Consider the following 21,032-nt stretch of genomic DNA (forward strand, 5'->3'; position numbering starts at 1 on the left):
CCCCCCCCCCCCCCCCCCCACCTCCAATGTACAGCCCTCACCCAACCCACCCAACCCCACCCCACCAACCTCCTCCAATGTACAGTTTCTACGCCAAATGTATATACACTCCTTTTCTGGACACTTTTGTATCACAAACAGTACTGTATTTGCAAATCTGATATGTCATAAATGTATAGATGTAGCAGTACTGTCTATCTGTATGTCATGTATGTCATATATGTTATGATGAATTGAAAATGGGGGACCCTGGTGGAAACAAGACGAAAGTCTTTCTCTGGTCTGCATCCCCTTAACAATTGTATGTATTGAGATGTACTGTACTGTACCCATTCTGCAATCTGTTAATAAACTTTTCAATCAATCAATCAATCGTGAGCAGTGAGTTCGGGCCGTTATGCACTGTGTGTGTGTCGGGCGGACCTTCCTACAGGCGATATAGGCGGTCGCCTAGAGCGCCACCCAGAGGGGGGCGCCAAAATTTTTTATTTTTTTTGTGCAGTTTTGGCGCCCCCCTCTATATCGGCAACCATTATTTTTACATAAAAAATTCTAACATAAGGGAAAATGAGCCAAAAATCTAAAACGGTCGGTCGGTCTGAGCCTCAGCTTTAGGTGTTCACAGTCAGAACATGCTAGAGCGCTGTGCATTGATGGGTATCGGTCAAGTGTTTATAGAATTGAGCGTTTAGGAAAGAAACACTAGCGTTAGAGAACTATGAAGAGGCAAAAGCCATAAAAAAAAAAAAAAATTAAAAATTACAAAAAGAAATTAAAAATATTTACAAAAAAAAAGAAAACAAAAATTGGGGGGGGGGGGGGGGCGCAGTGGTGAATCTCGCCTAGGGCGCCAAATGTGCTAGGTTCGCCCCTGTGTGTGTGTGTGTGTGTGTGTGTGTGTGTGTGTGTGTGTGTGGAGTGTTGGGCGTGTGTTATGTGACAAAAGACCACCCGTCTCGTCCCCAGCTCCGACTCATGAAAGAGGAGAGATACATGTATGCGCGCGCGCGCGTGCACGTGGCGTTTGGCCTTGGCCCATATTACGACTGCACCCCTGTACATGACATACAGAGATAGACAGTACTGCTACATCTATACATTTATGACATACCAGATTTACAAATACAGTACTGTTTGTGATACAAGAAGAGTCTAAAAAAATAGTGGGTGGGGGGGGGTAACTGTATATTGAATTATCGACGAAACCTTATATTACTTGGTCCCAAGAAGAGGGTCGCCTCAAGGAGAAGCCGCCTATTCTCAGTTCTTGCCCCACAATGGTGTAACGAACTGCCCACCACAGTCAGGAGTCACAGCCGAAACCCGTCAAATCTTTCGCCGTCGACTAAAGACGCATTTCTTCAACCATTATCTGAAACATTTGTGCATCCTAATATACTAAACTGTAGCACTCAACACTTTGATGACATTTTTTTTTTATGATTTATACTTTATTGAGTTTTATTTTTTATTTTTGCATGCACAGTACTTCAGGACAATACAAATTAATGATGACATATCTTGTGAATCAACATGGGTCGGTCCTGAAGGACAACACACACACCTAGACCACTAACATCCAGACTACAATGACACTACCCCACATGGGGGGAAGACAGAAAAATTTAATTAAAATAAAAACACAGACGAAAAATTCAAAAAAAAATGAAACCCAAAAATAGAATAAAAAGTAATAACAAAGCAACAAGAAACACAAAACTAAAAAATAAAATAATAATTACGACTACATTACACCGAAAATAAAGCTGCATTAATACATAGAGCCAATCTTGTCGATGCATGTACATAGTGCATTTGTCAGGTATTCTTTCACCTAAGTTTCTTTCTCCTGAACCTGAGCCGTACCCTCTACTCTCACCGGTCCAGTGTGATCCAAAGTAACTGTACCTTCCCCACCTTTACGCCTCCGAAGCCTATTTGCTCACACTTGTATAGAGATACTCATGTGCATCGTCACTGTCTTAGGCAAGTGTGCCCCCCCTCTAGTTATAATGAGTGAAATTGCAGATATTTCCCCCATTTGCTAATATATTTTTCTCCTTTCTCTCCTAAACTAAAATAAATCTTTTCATAGGCAGCGTTTATTAACCAGTGTTGTGGCTATGTTTGTAAAGAAAATGTTCAAGTAATTGGCCACATCCAGCTTGTCTGTGATGAGTGTTTTCTGTCTTTATGTTGATGTTTGTAAATCTGGTTTTTAGTTTTTTTTTTACTGCAGCCTAATTGGTTGTTGAGTAATTTCCAAAGTTTGATTTGATTTGATTTGATTTTTATTTGTCTCAAACATAGAAACATAAAACAAGTTTAAAGTTATTAAAAAACAAAAAGGTAAATAGTCAAAGACTATTTCCATACAATAAGTGTTCGAGAAGGAACAGGGGGAAGTAAAAAAAAAAAAAAACGTATCAAGCCCTGCCCATTCCTTACAATATTTTACATTATAATTTAATAAAAATAATATGAAAAATAAAATAAAAGTAGTTTTTTATAATCCAAATATCCAAATGAGAAAAAAATATGTATTAGGCAGTCACATTACTGCTCAAGCTCCTCTCTCTTATATGTGTCCATAAGTGCTTGTTTATAGCTACCTTTAAAATGATTGATATTTTTGCTTAATTTTATACTCACATCCAGACAGAGCGATACCCCACAAAATGCTATTATAAAGCTAATGTCCCTCTAAAATTATAAACACTCTCAGCCATGAATTTTTTTTTAATGTTGCTTGGTAATTAGTTTTTTATGGCCAGAAACATAATTTGTGCAGATTTGAATTTGATTAAGTCCATGAATTTTAATGTTTGACTCTTTACAAACATACTATTTGTGTGATCTAAACATCTACCATGATGTACTATCCGTATGGCTCTTTTTTGCAGTGTGCATATCTTTTGTAAGTTGCTTTTATAAGTATTTAAGTATTTTTTTTTAAAGTTTCAACACAATGTGATAGATATGGTACAATGAGTGTGCAATATATAGAGTTTTCTGATTCAGGATATATCTAGTCTTGCCCAGTATTTCTCGCTAACTTTGAACACAAATATTTCATATGGGGTTTCCAGCAGTTTGTGGTCTATTAAAAACCCTAGAAACTTGATTGTATATACTCTCAATTTTTACATGATCAATTTTCAGTTGAGGATCAGTGTTTATTTTACAATTTCCAAATATCATGAAGTTTTGATTTTTTCAAATTGAGTGATAACTTATTTGTGTCGAACCAACCTTTTAATTTGTCCATTTCTTTGTTTGTCACTTCTAAAAGCTGCTGAAGGTCATCCGCCGAACATAAAATATTTGTGTCATCCGCAAAGACAACAAGTTTCAGTATGTCAGATACTTTACATATATAATTTATGTATAAAATGAACAATTTGGGTCCCAATACTGACCCCTGTGGAACACCACAGTTAATGTTTAAGCATTGTGACTTATACTGACCCATCAGAACAAATTGCTGCCTGTTACTAATATAGCTTTTCAGCCACTCTAGAGCAACCCCTCTGACACCAAACCTGTCCATCTTTTTCAGTAAAATCTCATGATCTATTGTATCAAAAGCTTTTTTTTGGGTCAATGAATATTCCTAATACATATTTTTTTCTCTCTATACCGTCCATTATTTCCTCTACAAGCTCCATTAATGCCATGGAGGTAGATCTAGCTGTTCTAAAACCATACTGGCTTGCAACATTTTCGAGTATCTTTGAGAACTGTGATAGCAGGGATACCGGTCTATAATTGGTAAACAAATGCTTGTCTCCAGCTTTAAATAATGTTATAACCTTTGCAATTTTCATTTTTTGAGAGAATGCTCCCATTTTGAACGACAAATTTAATATATGAGATAGTGGCTCCACAATTCCTTGAATAATATTTTTTACCAGAGACATATCAATGTCATCCCCATCTGTGGAGGTTTTATTCATGCATTTGTTTACCATCTCAATAATGTCCTCTTTCTCTACAGATCCCAGAGATATTGAAGCAGGGTTTCTTTCTCCACAATCTTCCACCGCAAAACTCTTCCCAGTATTGACTATTTCATTGGCTAGGTTTGGTCCCACATCAACAAAAAAGTTGTTAAAAGTTCACAGGGTTTGTTTTTGTTTTCCTCAGTTTTGTCATTGATGATTTTCTTTTGTGCAGATTTGATCATGGTGTTAAACATGATGATGATGTCTTCATAGTTATTACTGGCTTTGAGGTTACCTCTACCAAAAGAGAGGAATTTATGTCTTGCTGGACTCTTGGCACGTCAGAGACAAAATCACATTCACTTGAATCTCGCTCTTCACAAGCACCAGTCATGAAGGAGCAGCCTCTCCACAAAAGCCCATGCTGATGCGTGCATTGGTGCATGGTTAGTGATTAATAAGTGACATAAACAATACAAATTCATATATTTGACATTTTAAAATATGGGTTTATTGAAATGCGGGACATTGTCTTCTGTCGTAGGACGCGGGACAAAGGGCTATAATGAGTGAGTGTCCTGCACAAATCGGGATGTTTGGTTACCGTACACGATTCACAACATAACATTCACAACAGTTTTCCTTTGCAAAAAGCTACTTTATTTGACAAAGCAATGATTTGCAATGCAATGAACAGACGGCATACTTCAAGTAAAGCACGAGATTTAATTCAATTAATTAAAAAGATGAAGCTTTACACAGCTGGTTTGAAAACGGCAAAAATGAGAGATGCAACAGTGGTCACTAGATACCAGCAGGCACCTCGCGCTCGGCACCATGTCCTCCGACGGCCTCGAACCGCGAAACCCTCCGCTCACCAGCACCATGTGACCAAGTATGTTAAACATCACAGTGTTATCCTTTCCGCCACCCGAGAAGGATCCAGTTCAGGTGGTGAAGTGGGGGTACAAGGGGATATACCACTGCAAGGTTTTAACTTCACTCCACCCTGGAGAGCTGAGCTCAACCATATTATCCAAGTTCACGGCACCACTTGTAACAGTGGACACTGGAACAGGACTCATCAGTAGTTTACACTCGTTACAGAGAGCATGTATCGGATTAAATCGGTTCCAAAAAAATAAATATATGAACCTGAAATAAATACATTGCACACAGGTGCATCTGAGGTACAGTAAGGCTTGAAGGATATATGGTACAGTATGACACAAGGCAAGTATAGGTTATATAAGGATAAAATATAGCAGGTTTATGAAATAATAAACTAAAATAGTTAAAGGGAAGATACACCCTGAAACAGAATCCATGTGTTATTTCTACAATAGTTTCTACAATAATGTACAGCTCAGTTTCAATATGTGAAGGAATATAAACATGTCTAGAATACCAGAGCGAATAGAGATACCAGAGAGAAGCTGGTGATGGTGTCATCAAGAGACCCTTTCACTGCCACACTACAGGTTAATCCTGGAGCTGCTCCATAAAAACACATGCATGCTAGTAGGTATATCCTGCCGTCGCCCTTGACCAAGGTACTGGCATTACAGCTGGAGTTGGTCCCCGGGGCGCCACACTGTGTGGCTGCCTCACTACTTCCTAAATAGTTAGGAATGGGTTAAATGCAGAGGATTCCCCAAGAGGATTGATAGAAGTAATACATTACATTACATGGGCAGTGAATAGATAGTGGACAAACTCCTAGGACACTATGACTAGGAGTAGCCATGGTGGTTTTACCGGGGTATGGGTCCGTCTTCTGATCCAGAGCGGTAAGCCCTACATTTAAATACAACTCATTTGGATGTAATGGCTCAAACTAAGATTCTTTGAGACCACAACGTTGGTCACTAATTCATTATCAATGGACCGACTCCCCAAAAACCGTCACTTGATGACATCACAAATCAGGACTTGATGCTCCAATGATTTCCAGCTTCTAGGGAGACAGTTGTCCACGGTCCGAAGACCGTTAGAATTTCACAATGTAAATCACTGGCATCAGGTGAAAACCCTGTATCTCCAATTTGGCAGATTTTCACGTTTTTACTTGAATTGACGGTTTAGATGGTTCTCTGGGTTGTAACTAAATCTCAGTCATGACCCAAAGGACATTGAAACCCATTCAAAACCCAATGTAGAACTTCATAAATACATAGCGGTTAACCTGGAAATGATTCAAAACCCAATGTATAAAACTTCATAAATACATAGCTGTCAATCTTAAAATGAGGTTATTCTTCTTAATTCCTGAAAGGTTTACAGATATAGAGATATGAGTTTTTCACCAGAGAGCAGTGAAATTCAGTTTTAGGGCCGATTTTAGCTTTAAAAAAGGACCATACCAGTCGGTTTACTAATCAGCACTGACATTACCCCAACCATTTTCCTGAGCATGGCTTACTATTTTAGATTTAAAATGTTTTGCCTTTAAAAAAAAATTCAAACATTACGGTGATGAACCATAAATCTACAGAAGATTATCTCCTGCTCGTGCCAATAAAAGAGGGAAGCTCCTCTCTCTCTGCACGTGATCTTCCTTGTGCGACAGTGGCTCACTGGAGGTAGAGCGGTCGTCTGAAGGTTCCCGGTTCGATTCCGGCCCCTCCCGGGCAGCGTGTCGAAGTGTCCTTGAGCGAGACACATAACCCCCAACTGCTCTCGATGAGCATGTTGGCACCTTGCATGGTTGCCTCCGCCGTCAGCGTTTGAAAGTGAGGCATGAGTCGTAAAACGCTATATAAATGCAGTCCGTGTATCACTTGCCATAGCGTCTTTCTAGTCCAAGACGTGCATCGATTTCTATCACAAGAGGCGACCAGGAGATGAGATTTAAGCTATACGTTTATCACCACGCCGGTATGGTCCTTCGTAATGTGCTTGCTCCCTGTCAATAATTCACACTGTTCAGGGCAGTTCAGTGCATCCTGGATAAAGTACAATAAGTGCATTGTATATGAAATGTTAAAAGGACAGCCTAGTAAGACTACCAGATCACCAGGGTTGAGTACCTATAGGGGGAATAACTCAACCCCAAGCATTGTTCCATCATATCGGTCTAATGTGTAAACGTAGTTATGATAATGGGTTAAAAAAACCCTGAAGAATAAAACTCATCAGACACTTTTAGCAGTGAGTTTGACGGCTAGTATGAGAGATAACCGTCACTGTAGCAGAACAAGAAAGAGCACCTCGGATTATTCCATTATTTCCGCAGAGTTCTCATGATGCCCAATAAATACATAAAATAAATCTCTTATTTTCCTAATTATACACTACCATCACATTTATGGTTGTTCCTTTAAATGTGCAACAAGGAGAGGCAGTTTTGTGTCCATAGGATTGAGGTGCATGATACCCTGTGCAAGTATCAGTCTGATCAGTATTATATATATATTTATATATATTTATGTGTGTGTGCTTGTTTTACTATACTTGTGGGAACCAACTATTGACAAATCGCCTTTATTGGACGCCAATAACGAGTATACTCGTTTATATGTTTTTTTATTATTATTATTATTATCATACTAAGCAGTCCGCCGCACCTTGTGTGTGATCCTGGTAACCCTAACATCATTAGAATTGAAATGACAATCGAATCCCGATAGGTGGCAGTCTCGCCTACCTTTTGATCTGGGCTAGTTTCCTGTGGGGAGGGTTTGCTCACTGGCCACAGTAGCCACTAGCCAGCAAACTGCCTCGGCAATGGCGACGCGTGAAGCGAACTATTGGAGATTATTATGAAGAGGATAAAACGATCACACTTATGGATGATAAGGTGCATTTTCACCAGACTACGTTTGACTCTGCACTTCTGGTCAATCATAAAAATACTATAGTCAAACCGGCCAAGGATGTAACGTTATCTGTTCACCACTCCGCGGTAGTCGCCGCCACCAGAGTTGAGAGCACTCCACACGAGCCAACTAACGTTCGGCAATGGCGATCGCGTAGAGCGAACTGTTGGAGATTATTATGAAGAGGACAAACGGTGACGATCCATCCATAACATAAGGTGCGTTTTCACCAGACTATGTTGGATTCTAGTATTTTCAAACAGGCTGAGGATGTAATGTTATCTGTTCACCGCACCATGGTAGACGCTGCCAGAGCAGCAGAAAAACTAGAAAACATCAGAAAACTAGTCGACGAGTATGGCGAGGGAACCCCCCCCCCATGGTGGCTTTGTGAATAGAACAATTCTATGTATGGTCATGTTTACCTTTGACCTGGAAATAATATAGGTGTCAGGCGAGCAACAAGCACGAAATGCACATGCTGCACACAAAACACACATTATCTCGCGGTCTAGGAAATGAGCCTGGATTATTTTTAAACAGGACACTTTTTAGCCTGGGATTGTGCAGGAACAAAGGTATGTAGGTCAGAGTGAAGGGATAGGGAATGAATATAAGTCAGTACAATGTCCTCACAAGTATAGTAAAACCGTCTATGTGTGTGTGTGTGTGTGTGTGTGTGTGTCAGCGTCACTGGTTTAAGTATCCCCGCAGTGCTTCCTGAATGAACTGGAGGCTGCGCTTGTAGAGGAAGGAGTCTTTCTTCTCAGGCTTGCAGATGCTGAGATGATCCAAGTCTACCTCAATGAGGTCCCCAATGCCCAGGTCTGAAACAGGAGGAGGTTTGAGATTAGAGCTAGGTCTGAAACAGGAGGAGGTTTGAGATTAGAGCTAGGTCTGAAACAGGAGGAGGCTTGAGATTAGAGCTAGGTCTGAAACAGGAGGAGGTTTGAGATTAGAGCTAGGTCTGAAACAGGAGGAGGTTTGAGATTAGAGCTAGGTCTGAAACAGGAGGAGGCTTGAGATTAGAGCTAGGTCTGAAACAGGAGGAGGTTTGAGATTAGAGCTAGGTCTGAAACAGGAGGAGGCTTGAGATTAGAGCTAGGTCTGAAACAGGAGGAGGCTTGAGATTAGAGCTAGGTCTGAAACAGGAGGAGGCTTGAGATTAGAGCTAGATCTGAAACAGGAGGAGGTTTGAGATTAGAGCTAGATCTGAAACAGGAGGAGGTTTGAGATTAGACGTTCTATCTATCTATCTATATCTATCTATGTGCGCAACTATAATGCATATACGCATATATACGTCACCTTAACAGCTTGGATTTGGACATAATGCAGGAAGTTGCAGGCTTTCACTCGCATGCATTCAGCACACACACACACACACACACACACACACACACACACACACACACACACACACACACACACACACACACACACACACACACACACACACACACACACACACACACACACACACACACACACACACACACACACACACACACACACACACACACACACACACACACACACACACACACACACACACACACACACATTTATTTAATTAAATAGCAAATCGCAGCCTATATAATCGCACAGACTGACATTGTGATTGCAATTGCGATTTGATTAATCGTGCAGCACTACCACCCAACAGGGAGCTGAACTGAACTGCACATATATCTCACATCCCTTGTGTAGGGGACATTTGAAATAGTGTAGATAGACATAGCCCCTTCCACTCCCTACCTGCTGCCTGTGCTGGCACCACCACTATCTTGATCATGGGGCCGATGGTGGTGGGAACCGTCTCTGCGAAGCTCAGCACCTTAATCTCTCGGTCTTTAGCCATGTTCAGGAAGTTCTCATTCAGATCACGCAGTGCTGGGGAGTCTGAAAAGACGAGAACACAAAGAATGACATGAGGACACTGCATAAATACCATGTGCTACTAAACAAATGGAACGTGCATCTGTACCATTATTTTTCTTTTGAGCTTTTGAGATCAATTGACCTCTACAGAGCTCGCAGACCTCTACTGACCTCTACAGAGCTTGCAGACCTCTACTGACCTCTACAGAGCTCTGGGCCCTCATTTATCAATGGTGCGTACGCACAGATATGTGCGTAACCCGTGCGTACGATCATTTCTAAGCAAAGTGTGTGACTTATCAATTTGAACGTGTGCTTGACTTTGTGCGTATATTTTTACGCACAGCTCGGAGGATGCGTACCTGGCGCCCAGTGGTAGAATATTAACACTTTGACCGCCAAGGACGCCTAAACCCGTCATTCCCCGCCATACTAATTCTGCCAATGACGCCGTAACACGTCATTGAGATCAATATTTCAAAAATCTGTGATCGCAATCATATTTCTCCCGCGGAGACTTGAGATCTACTGTTGATCCCCTCTCAACTCTCCAACGGTTCAAGAGCGCCATCTGGTGGCCGATCGGCGGATCGCCCAAACCGGAAACGGAAACTGGTGCTCATCCAAATTCGGTCCGATCACTCGCTATATGTCCCGGGACTCGAGCTAGACACAATGGATAGCAATCCGTTACCAATAACTCGATAAACAACATGATTTGGACGTATATACTATTATACAACCTGGAGATGGATCGCATATTTCAACATCCCATAATAGGAATATTTTTGCTCCACGCTCATCGCCCAACGGCCCGAGGAGACTGGGGTGAGTTTCAGCGTTTTTATTTTACCGTGTTCGATACAAACTGCTCTAATGATCATATCACCCACACTAGATGAATCATCTAACGTTGGCCACGGAATTATAAACGACCCCCCCCCCATCCGGTCAACATCAGATGATAAGTAGTAACTTCTAGAAGCACGTCCATTTGAAATTTTTTATCTCGCGCAGATCGCTATCAAACTGTATTTGATCATCAATATAATGCATTTAGGGCTATAAATCATGTTCTGGAGAATGCTGCAGAAAACGATAAAAATATATTTATACTTTAGACCGTATTTTAGTATGAATATGTGAATGAAAAAGTATAACGTTCCTACGACCTGAACGATAGATAATTGACGTTGAATGGGCCATAGTAATGTCAATTTAGCAATACAATTTAAAAAGTTATAGCCCTGCAAAGAAGGGGAACTTCTCCATAGACAAATAGAGCTGGCAGAGGATGGTATAATGATGTACATAAGCCTGGCGAAGAAAGTGTTAATATTGCAACACGGAAATAAGCTTCCATGTATTAGTTTCAACACTGGCGTGTTCTGTATGACGCGTAATTCATTATACAGTAGTTCATTGTAAAATAGCGACAGTAGTGTAATTATAACGGGCTCACGTGCGAACAAGAGGTTGGCCTGCTTGTTTGGCACGGGGGCAGACGCAGAACACCCACCTCCAAACGCGATTAAATATTGTTTAAAATAAAAAGCTAAATACTATTATTTTGTGTGTCATGTTTCCAAATAAGATTGGTCACAACGAAATGCTTTCTACTTCAATTTTGTTGGTTAGAATAGATGACCTCCGTTGAAACTTCACTGAGACTAAGACAGTCTATTTGTGAGCTCCCGCACAGACCTGATAATAATAATAATAATAATAATAATAATAATAATAATAATAATAATAATAATAATAATAATAATAATAATAATAATAATAATAATAATAGCTTCATTTTATATAGCGCCTTTCAAGAGACCCAAGGTCGCTTTACATAGGGGGGAAAAATAACAAAGTAACAAACATAGTGGACAGACACAACATATAAATATGATGATGGAATTCAAGTTCGCGTTTTTATTAATCACATAGGCAGGCTATACATAGCTATACATAGAACAGTGAGATTCATTGTTCTACTCTCGTATTATTGTTATAGTATATGCTATTGTCAAGAAGGAAGTACATTATTTTCAATCGTGGCTTTAATTCGTATATCCGAGAAGCAGTCTCCTATCAGCTTCATTAATCCCGACCAATCTCAGCCACAGCATAACTGGACCGGCTATGGAAACAAATCATAAATAGACTACTGTAAATAAAATAGCCTAGGATAGGCTATAGCAGGGGTTCCCAACCTTTATTCCCCAGAGCCCCACGATTCCTTAGAGCAGGGGTGTCAAACTCATTTTCACAGAGGGCCACATCAGCATTATGGTTGCCCTCAAAGGGCCAAAGACCGTATAAATGTTAATGTAATGTAAAATAAATGTAGCTACTCATTTACATATTGTTAAACATGTTGTTTCTGTATTTATTACTTATTCAAGTTATACATATTGCATATGCATTTGCATAGATGTAAAAATATATGTTAGCTTATGTTATTTTAACAAATAATTTTAGTTTATCAGAACCCCATATTACTCCATTAATCAATGATCAAACCATTCAAGTAAATAACAAAGAAGAAGATCATCAAATACAAGCTATGACATTAAGTTTGTTCAAAACCTTTTTGTCACAGTCAAGAGGGGCAGAACTAACAACTGAGCTGCAAAGAACACGTGGGACAGATGTAGCAGATGTTACAAAAACCAATGGCTGCACACAACTTTGCAGAGGCCATACATCCAACTAATGGAAGATAGTTTAATTAACTTTAATTAACAGATTGCAGAATGGGTCCAGCTCAATACACACAATTGTTAAGGGGATGCAGACCAGAGAAAGACTTTCGACTTGTTTACATCAGGGTCCACCATTTTCAATTCGTAATGAAATTGCTATTATGTGTCTGCATGAACACACAACTGTAACTGTACTCAAAAATAACAAAATAAGGGTTGTCTCAGTTCACAACTATATTGGTCAAGTTTTGGGTGGGACTTGTAGCGTCCCTACAGCTTCTTATTCAATTGAGCGAGATGCTCTGTTATGTCACACAGCCAGTTTGCATCTGACAGTTCAGACAATATTTCTTCAACACTTTGTTACCTATTCCGCCTGGATCTTTTTTGTATTTTGGGCTGTAAAATTGTCAAAGAATGTCTGAGGAGTAAGTGCTTTTGGCTTTTTTCCTTTGTTACTTCATCAATACCTCCGATGTTCAACATACATGTATGTGTAAGAATGTGTAATAACTAAGGCTGTCAAAGTTAAAGCTTTATTAACGCATTAACCCACAATTATTTTAACGCCGCTATTTTTTAACCCAAGATTAATGTTTAAAAAAAAAAAAAAAAAAAAAAGCTCAGAGCTCTTGGGGGGGGGGGGGGGCCACATCAAATGACGTGGCGGGCCACATTTGGCCCGCGGGCCGTGAGTTTGACACCTATGCCTTAGAGACATAAGAATATGATATGATATAAAGGTATACTGGTCCGTCAGCGAGGAGATAGCCCACAGTGGATAGCCATTAAATGCCATTTGAGAATATAAGCTATTAACACTTTGAGCACCACTCACGGCTAATCTCGGGTTTACGATTGAAAGCCACGTCACGTTTTTTCTCTGGATTTTTTTTATTAGCGATCTGAAATCATATTGCATCACGCGAGCCTACCGTTGGAGATCCAGGGGCCGCCGGCGATCAGATGTGAAAAAAGCGCCCCCTATCGTCTCCCAGATGGTAAATCACCCTTTTGGAATGGACTCAATGAAAATGGATGGGGAAAAAAAATATTCCAGTCCAGTCCACTGATGCAGCCGGAGTTACCAGAGTTCATTCTGGAGCATCTGAGCCGCGGCGATCATGGGTTATACTGTACACACGTTGGATCAATATACTTATCGATTTTTTCGAATGGTGATCAGGAATTGGAATATACCATTTGGATTAGGGCTGGGCGATATGACCAAAAACGTTATTGCGATAAAATTATTAAATTATTTTCATATAACTCGATATCGATAATTATCGTCGATATAATGTCTGTCAAGTTTAATTAACTTATTATGCCCGGCGCCGATACGCGGGCTGACTTGTTTTGCTGCTGTGAATGTCTCGAGAGTCGAGTTGATGTCGTCATCAGTCCGCGCACGTTAGCAGTTAGCCAAAGCAAGCGGAGTATCTCAAGCGGAGTATCTCATGACTCAAAAATGACCCTAAAATACTCTGTTCCGCCCAATTCATTGCAACGACATCCACCGTATACCCCACACTACTATAACAGTTACCCTCAGAATTCAAAACACACACCAACTCGGCAGGTAACCTGTGAAATAGCGCCGTGCAAGCTAATTAGCCATAGCCAGCCTCGTTTCCGAGCGGAGTATTTCATGACAATGTACTAAAAAATGACCCTAAAATACTCTGTTCCGCCCAATTCATTGCAACGACGTCCACTGTATACCCCACACACTACTATAACAGTTACCCTCAGAATTCAAAACACACACCAACTCGGCAGGTAACCTGTGAAATAGCGCCGTGCAAGCTAATTAGCCATAGCCAGCCTTGTTTACCGAGTCCTACCTCCGCGCCTCCTTCCGGGTCTCCTTCCGCTATCGGCCATCTCCTTCACCGATTGGTTGTTAGTGCGTGTGCTCATATCCAAGCTTGGAAAATCGATATATCGAAACTTTGCGACCACGTTTCATGTTTATTTCGAGGAAATAATTTATCGCGATAGTTATCGTTTTATCGCCCAGCCCTAATTTGGATACCATCTGATGTCAGGTAAGGAATCTATGTTATCAGTGTTAGGATAATCAGACTCGTTTTCATGGAGATATAAGCATTTCCACTATATGTGATATGGCTGTTTCACTGTAAAAGCCATGAGGAAATAATAGCAGCGATTATCAGTGCACGGCACGAGCGTGCGTGCGCACACATATACTATCGACCATCTAGCGTTTATTTGAAAACGATTCATAAATAGACCGACAAATGATAACGTTCTGGAATATTCCAGTAAAAGGCGATTATCATGGGATGTGTTGTTTTTTCTTCGAAACCGAGTGGTTTTCAAAATGCTATAAAAAGGAAATGAAGCGATAAAAACACAATCTGCTTTGCCAATGTTGACTGGAAAATGATTCCTTGATAAGCGATGGGCAGATTAGACGCATAGCATAATTTAAAACATAGATTAGGCGATATTAACGTTACATGGGCCGTGGACCGTGGCATCAACAGGGTAAAAAGGAAAACACGGCCTGGCACTGAAAGTGTTAAGGCAAAACGACGGCCTATAGCCTATATATATTATTAAATGTTTTCATAAGCATAAAGATACAAGGACAACAGTTATATTAACGAGTTAGTTTACTGTATGCAGGCGCGGGGCTCCGTGTGACATGTCTGTGCCATGCTGCGTTATGCGCAAAATTACTGTTGCATAATGTATGCTATGCATATATAATTTATATAGGCTATACCTAATACCGACATCAAAATAGATTGTATGCCTCTACAAATCATATTAAACCATGCAGGTAGAAAATTGACGGAGAACTTTAATCCCTGGGTAATTGAACTTTAAAAGAACGAAGCGAAAAAGGGCATTCATATTCCAGCATGGTTATTATTAATGACACCAACGCCAAACAGTGGTTAACGGTCTTTATTAGTGTTTGCGCTGCCCAGGCAGCAATGGTCTTTAGGAAGTTAATTGATATCATATCCGACTGTTTCCGACATCACCGTGTACATGTCTGTCAGCCTGTCGCGTATTTCTCCCAGGCGTTCGCTCGGTTTAGTCCACTTTTCCACATTTCATGGGGGTGTTTCATTACTGTATGGTTAATTACGGGTGGTTCTATATGCAAATATGTAAAACCGTGCACGAGCGTGGAGCGTAGATCAAGTGATATTTATCAACACAGAGTACTTGCAGGTGTGCGTGGGACACGTCTACGCACGTGTGATAAATCCCGATGTTTCTGTACGTACACACATTCTAAATTCTGTGCTTAAGAACGAAAATAGAACACTTTCTAAGAATTGTTGATAAATGAGGGCCCTGACCTCTATAGAGCTCTACTGACCTCTAGGACCTCTACAGAGCTATCTGACCTCTACTGACCTCTACAGAGCTCGCGGACCTCTATGGAGGGGAAGAGGAGGTAGCGGACGTTGACGGAGTACTCTGCCATGAAGGTTCCGTGGTGAGGGACGCTGTAGAACACGATGCCCTTGGTGTTGTTCATCAGACCCTTCAGATCTGGGTCTTGAGAGGCGTCCAGAAGCATCTTCTTCACAAGCAGCCCTGGTGGGGGGGGAAGGTAGACGCTAGATCTACTAGATTTGACTGGGGGTCATCACTTTCTTTTTTATACATATATCCTGAAGCGCCTATAGGCCTACAGTTGTGTGGATGATGAATCCAGCGTCGCAGCCTGACCAACTGTGTGACTACAGGAAGCGACCGGGTAAACAACAACAACAACACACACACACAAACAAACCAAGTAACAAACGACAAACCCACAGGGTGCAGTGGTTGTGGAGGCGCTCCATCCAAGCAACTAATACAAAAACAAGACTAGACCCGGCCAAGGACACTCATGCATGCATGTTACAACAATGGGGAGTCAGTCAGTTGGGGACATGTTGTTATTTTAGGTCGGCCAGCAAAGATTCGTTTTTTCCAGCCTTGGGGTCAGGACACTATGGGGAAAATAGTGTCATTTTTAAATGAAAAATGACTGTCAGTAACCTTTAGAGTGCAGAGAAACCACAATGAACGCTACAGAAGCTACTTGGTCTTACTAAAAGCCTGGACACAGATGGCACCGATCAGCTGATCAGCCCACAACACAAATTTGGTTTCCCCGTTTCCCTCCCGAGTAATGAAACATTGTTTATTAACTCAAATCAGTACCATGTGAGCGCGCAATATCGAGGCTGGTATGAACCTTCCGTCAACCACACGACGCCACGTGCCAAGCAGCGGGCTAGAAAACCATTACGCTAAGAGGTCTCTTTTATGTTTACGAGCACGCTAGCAGCAGCAACCGATGCAGACTCTTTCATTTCTTTATTATTGGTCCTTTCAGAAGATGTAACGCGGGTACAGTGACGTGATTAAACGGTTAATGGCGTTATCGCAGCCTACCACCCATGCTGTGAGCCACCCAGACCACAGGCCGGTCCCCGACGCCCGCCGACTTCAGCTTGTTGAGCAGCGCGCGGCTCCTGTAGGCCAGGGATTTCCTGAAGAGACGAGACATACATAAAAAAACATGCGTCAACAAGTCTCTTAAAAAAAACACGCGTCAACAAGTCTCTAACGGACGGCCACCAGGGATATTCCAGGGGGGGGGGGGGGGGGGGGGGGGTTCCAGAGAGAGAGAAAGGAGACACATTCCTCACCTCTGATTCTCAGCGGGGCATTTGGCCTTCCAGTCGCTGAGATGAGTGTCGTACTCCACGGATAAGATCCTCAGGTTGGGGCAATCTGCAGCCAGCCACGACTGGGCAATGGAGGGGGGGGGGGGGGGGGAAGAGATACAGCGGAGAAAGAAAGCGTAAACAAACCACCGCATTATCACACAATGACCACCCAGCCCACACCCTTCCCACTGTCTTTGTGTACCATGTTTGTCATTGTCTTTGTGTACTATATTTGTCATTGGCTTTGTATAGTATATTTGTCATTGTGTACTATATTTGTCATCGTCTTTGTGTACTATATTTGTCATTGTCTTTGTGTAGTATATATTTGTCATTGTCCTTGTGTAGTATATATTTGTCATTGTGTACTATATTTGTCATTGTCTTTGTGTAGTATATATTTGTCATTGTCCTTGTGTAGTATATATTTGTCATTGTCTTTGTGTACTATTTATAAAAAAAACATTGGTTATGTATAGTATCAGAGGTTACAGCACCCAGTGTCAAGTCAAGTGAGGTGAGCGCGTTCTACAACTTTTTTTCACTTTGTGTACTATTTGTCATTTTGTACTATATTTGTCATTATTTTTGTGTAGTGTATGTTTGTCATTGTCTTTGTGTACTATATTTGCTTTAAGTGCAGACTTTCAGCTTTCATTTGAAGGTATTTACATCCAAATCAGGTGAACAGTGTAGGAATTACAACAGTTTCTACATGTGCTCCCCCCTTTTTAAGGGACCAAAAGTAATTGGACAAACTAACATTCCATAAATGAAATGGTCACTTTTAATACTTGGTTGCAAATCCTTTGCAGTTGATGACAGCCTGAAGTCTGGAACCCACACCAGACACTGGACGCTCTGCTAGGCCTCTACTGCAACCGTCTTCAGTTCCTGCTTGTTCTTCAGGTATTTTCCCTTCAGGTTTGTCTTTAGCAAAGTAAAATGCATGCTCAATTGGATTCAGGTCAGGTGATTGACTTGGCCATTTCATATAACAGTTCACTTATTTGCCTTAAAAAACTCTTTGGTTACTTTCACAGTATGTTTTGGGTCATTGTCCATCACATCTGCATTATGAAGCGCCAACCGATGGGTTCTGAAGCATTTGGCTGAAGATGAGCAGATAATATTGCCCAAAACACTTCATCCTGCTGCTTTTGTCAGTAGTTAAGTCAACAATAAACACAAGGGAACCAGTTTCATTGGCAGACATACATGCCCCACGCCATAACACTACCACCACCATGCTTCACTGATGAGGTGGTATGCTTTGGATCATGAGCAGTTCCTTTCCTTCTCCATCCTCTTCTCATCCCATCATTGTGGTACAAGTTGTTCCAGAACTGTGCAGGCTTTTTCCTCCCAAACTCTAATCCTGTCTTCTTGTTTTTGAGACTCACCATTAATGGTTTACATCATGTGGTGAACCCTCTGTATTCACTCTGGTGAAGTCTTCTCTTGATTGTTGACAGATACGCCTACCTCCCGGAGAGTGTTCTTGATCTTCACCAGGGAAATAATTCTTCTGTCATCCACCACAGTTGTTTTCCGTGGACTTTTGGTATTTTGGTGTTGCTGAGCTCACCAGTGCATTCTTTCTTTTTAAGAATGTACCAAACGGGGCGGCTACGTGGTGCAGTGGGCAAGGCACTCACCACGAATACTGGAGACGCTGGGTTCGCCTGTTCGAGCCCAGCGCTCCACATTGCTTTCAGTTTAGCTGGTCGTCCGTACTAATACACATTGGCAGTATTAGGGGGTGGGAAACTGATGGGTGGGGATCGGGCGTTGTGGACAGCGACTCCTACAGGTCGGTTGGTGCGCCTGCGCAGTAGAATCAGGAAGCGATGGGGGCGGCGCCCCTCCAAAGCGCAGACCCCTGACGCTGAAAGATCGCGCCGCGCAGATGAAAAGATGCGACTGCTGTTACCTCGAGTATCGGAGGGGACTCGTGCTATGTATGACTTAGTCCACATTGCAGCCGGCTTGTGGGAGGCAAGAAACAGCGTTCGAGACAGGGGAGGGTTGAATTGGATGATACGAAATTGGGATGGGAGAAAAATAGAAAATGGGAGAAAAAGTGGATCAAAAAAATAATAATGTACCAAACGGTTGATTTGAGTGGCGGCTCTTTGGACCGCATATTGAGAGTTGACGGCAACAGAGCAAATACCACAGTTGAAATAAACTCTAGACCTTGTATCTGCTCCTTGTAGATTAAATAATGAGAGGACAGCGCACACCTGGCCACGGAACAGCTGAGCAGCCAATTGTCCATTTACTTCTGGTCCCTTAAAAAGGAGGAGGCACTGAGCGGTCAGGTGGCGTAACGGAGATTGCATTCGTCACCAACCCTGGAGACGCTGGATTCGCCTGTTCGAATCCAGCTCACAGCTCCGGCGTTGTCACCAGCTTGGCTGGCCGTTCACACTAATACAATTGGCAGTATCAGAGGGTGGGAGAAGCTGGCGGGGTGGGTCCGGGTCGTTGTAAACAGCGACTCCTACAGTTCGGTCGGGGCGCCTGCTAAGCGCGGATAGGATCTAAGGGGGGTAGTGTGATCCTTCCACACGTTACACCCTCTCAGTGAGAGTCCGCGCTGCCAGGTGAAAAGAAGCGGTTGATTGGCTAGACGTGTGTCGGAGGAAGCACGTGATAGCCTCCACTCTCCCAGACCGACTGTGGGGGGTAAGTGCGCAGCGACCAGGAAGGGGATTGGGAATTGGCATAACGACTAACATTGGGATGGGAGAAAATCGGAGGAAAAAGGAGGGGGAAAAAGATCAATAAAAAAGAAAAAAAAAGAAAAGGAGGAGGCACTGTTGTAATTCCTACACCGTTCACCTGATTTGGATATACTGTAAAATACCCTCAGATTAAAGCTGAACGTCTGCACTTAAAGCACACCTTGATCAATATGACAGGCTTCACTAAACTCTGGGCCTTCCCTTCTACACCATAGCCCTCCCTAAGCCGCGGCGTGTTACCTTGGGCCAGCACTCCGTGTGGTCCTCCCTGCTCACGGACTGCTGGTTCTCCTCCTGCGTCGTGTCACAGTCCTTCTGCCTCCAGGTCTTAAAGGCCGCCCCCAGCAGCCCGTGGACAAACAGCACGTCGGCTTTGATTGGCTGGCTGGAAATAAACACAACGACGTGTGGATTTAAATATGAGGGGGAAAAAGAAAATAACTCGACTCCGCTATCTAACCGCCTATCTCTCTCTTACCTGCCGCGCGTCTGTGGGTGGAGCACGTAGACTCCGTCCTGGTACTTCTCCCTCACGGTCTCTCGGTCCAGGTTGGCGAGCGCCCGGGCAGCGTGGGACGCCTGGATGATGTGAGGAGACTTCCTCATCTCCGCCAGGACAGACACCCAGCCTGCGGGACAAACACATCATCACCGTACCGCTGTTATACCAGCCTGCGGGACAAACACATCACCGTACCGCTGTTATACCAGCCTGCGGGACAAACACATCACCGTACCGCTGTTACACCAGCCTGCGGGACAAACACATCACCGTACCGCTGTTATACCAGCCTGCGGGACAAACACATCACCGTACCGGCGTACCGCTGTTATACCAGCCTGCGGGACAAACACATCACCGTACCCCTGTTATACCAGCCTGCGGGACAAACACATCACCGTACCGCTGTTATACCAGCCTGCAGGACAAACACATCACCGTACCGCTGTTATACCAGCCTGCGGGACAAACACATCACCGTACCGCTGTTACACTGTATGTGTGTTTGTAAAAAAAACGGTGGAAAAGTCCAAAACAGAATGAACTGCACGCTTGTGTGCTTGTGTGTCATTTACAAACGTCAATGCTTTTAGCAGGTCATAATAACCACAGCTGGGGACAGTGTTGTAGCTAGAGATGTTCCGATACCATTTTTTCCTTCCCGATCCGATTCCGATACCTAAGCTTTGGGTATCGGCCGATACCGATACTGATCCGATACCAGTG

General features: G+C 42.4%; 1 protein-coding gene across 1 annotated transcript in view; it reads right to left on the reverse strand.

Annotated features, from left to right (window-relative positions):
- Window positions 1-4,589: 4,589 nt before the first annotated feature.
- Window positions 4,590-21,032, reverse strand: part of serac1 (serine active site containing 1) — a 29,608-nt gene continuing 13,165 nt past the window's right edge. The window contains exons 10-16 of the mRNA XM_084314822.1: window positions 20,283-20,433; window positions 20,045-20,189; window positions 17,034-17,134; window positions 16,777-16,874; window positions 15,745-15,927; window positions 9,521-9,664; window positions 4,590-8,589 (exon numbers count right to left, since the gene is read on the reverse strand). Coding sequence (XP_084170948.1) covers window positions 8,453-8,589; window positions 9,521-9,664; window positions 15,745-15,927; window positions 16,777-16,874; window positions 17,034-17,134; window positions 20,045-20,189; window positions 20,283-20,433 — 959 coding nt within the window. The 3' untranslated portion in view covers window positions 4,590-8,452. The remainder of the gene's footprint in view (window positions 8,590-9,520; window positions 9,665-15,744; window positions 15,928-16,776; window positions 16,875-17,033; window positions 17,135-20,044; window positions 20,190-20,282; window positions 20,434-21,032) is intronic.

This window comes from Notolepis coatsorum, assembly GCF_963971535.1.
Source record: "Notolepis coatsorum genome assembly, chromosome: 5".
Taxonomy (NCBI): Eukaryota; Metazoa; Chordata; class Actinopteri; order Aulopiformes; family Paralepididae; genus Notolepis; species Notolepis coatsorum.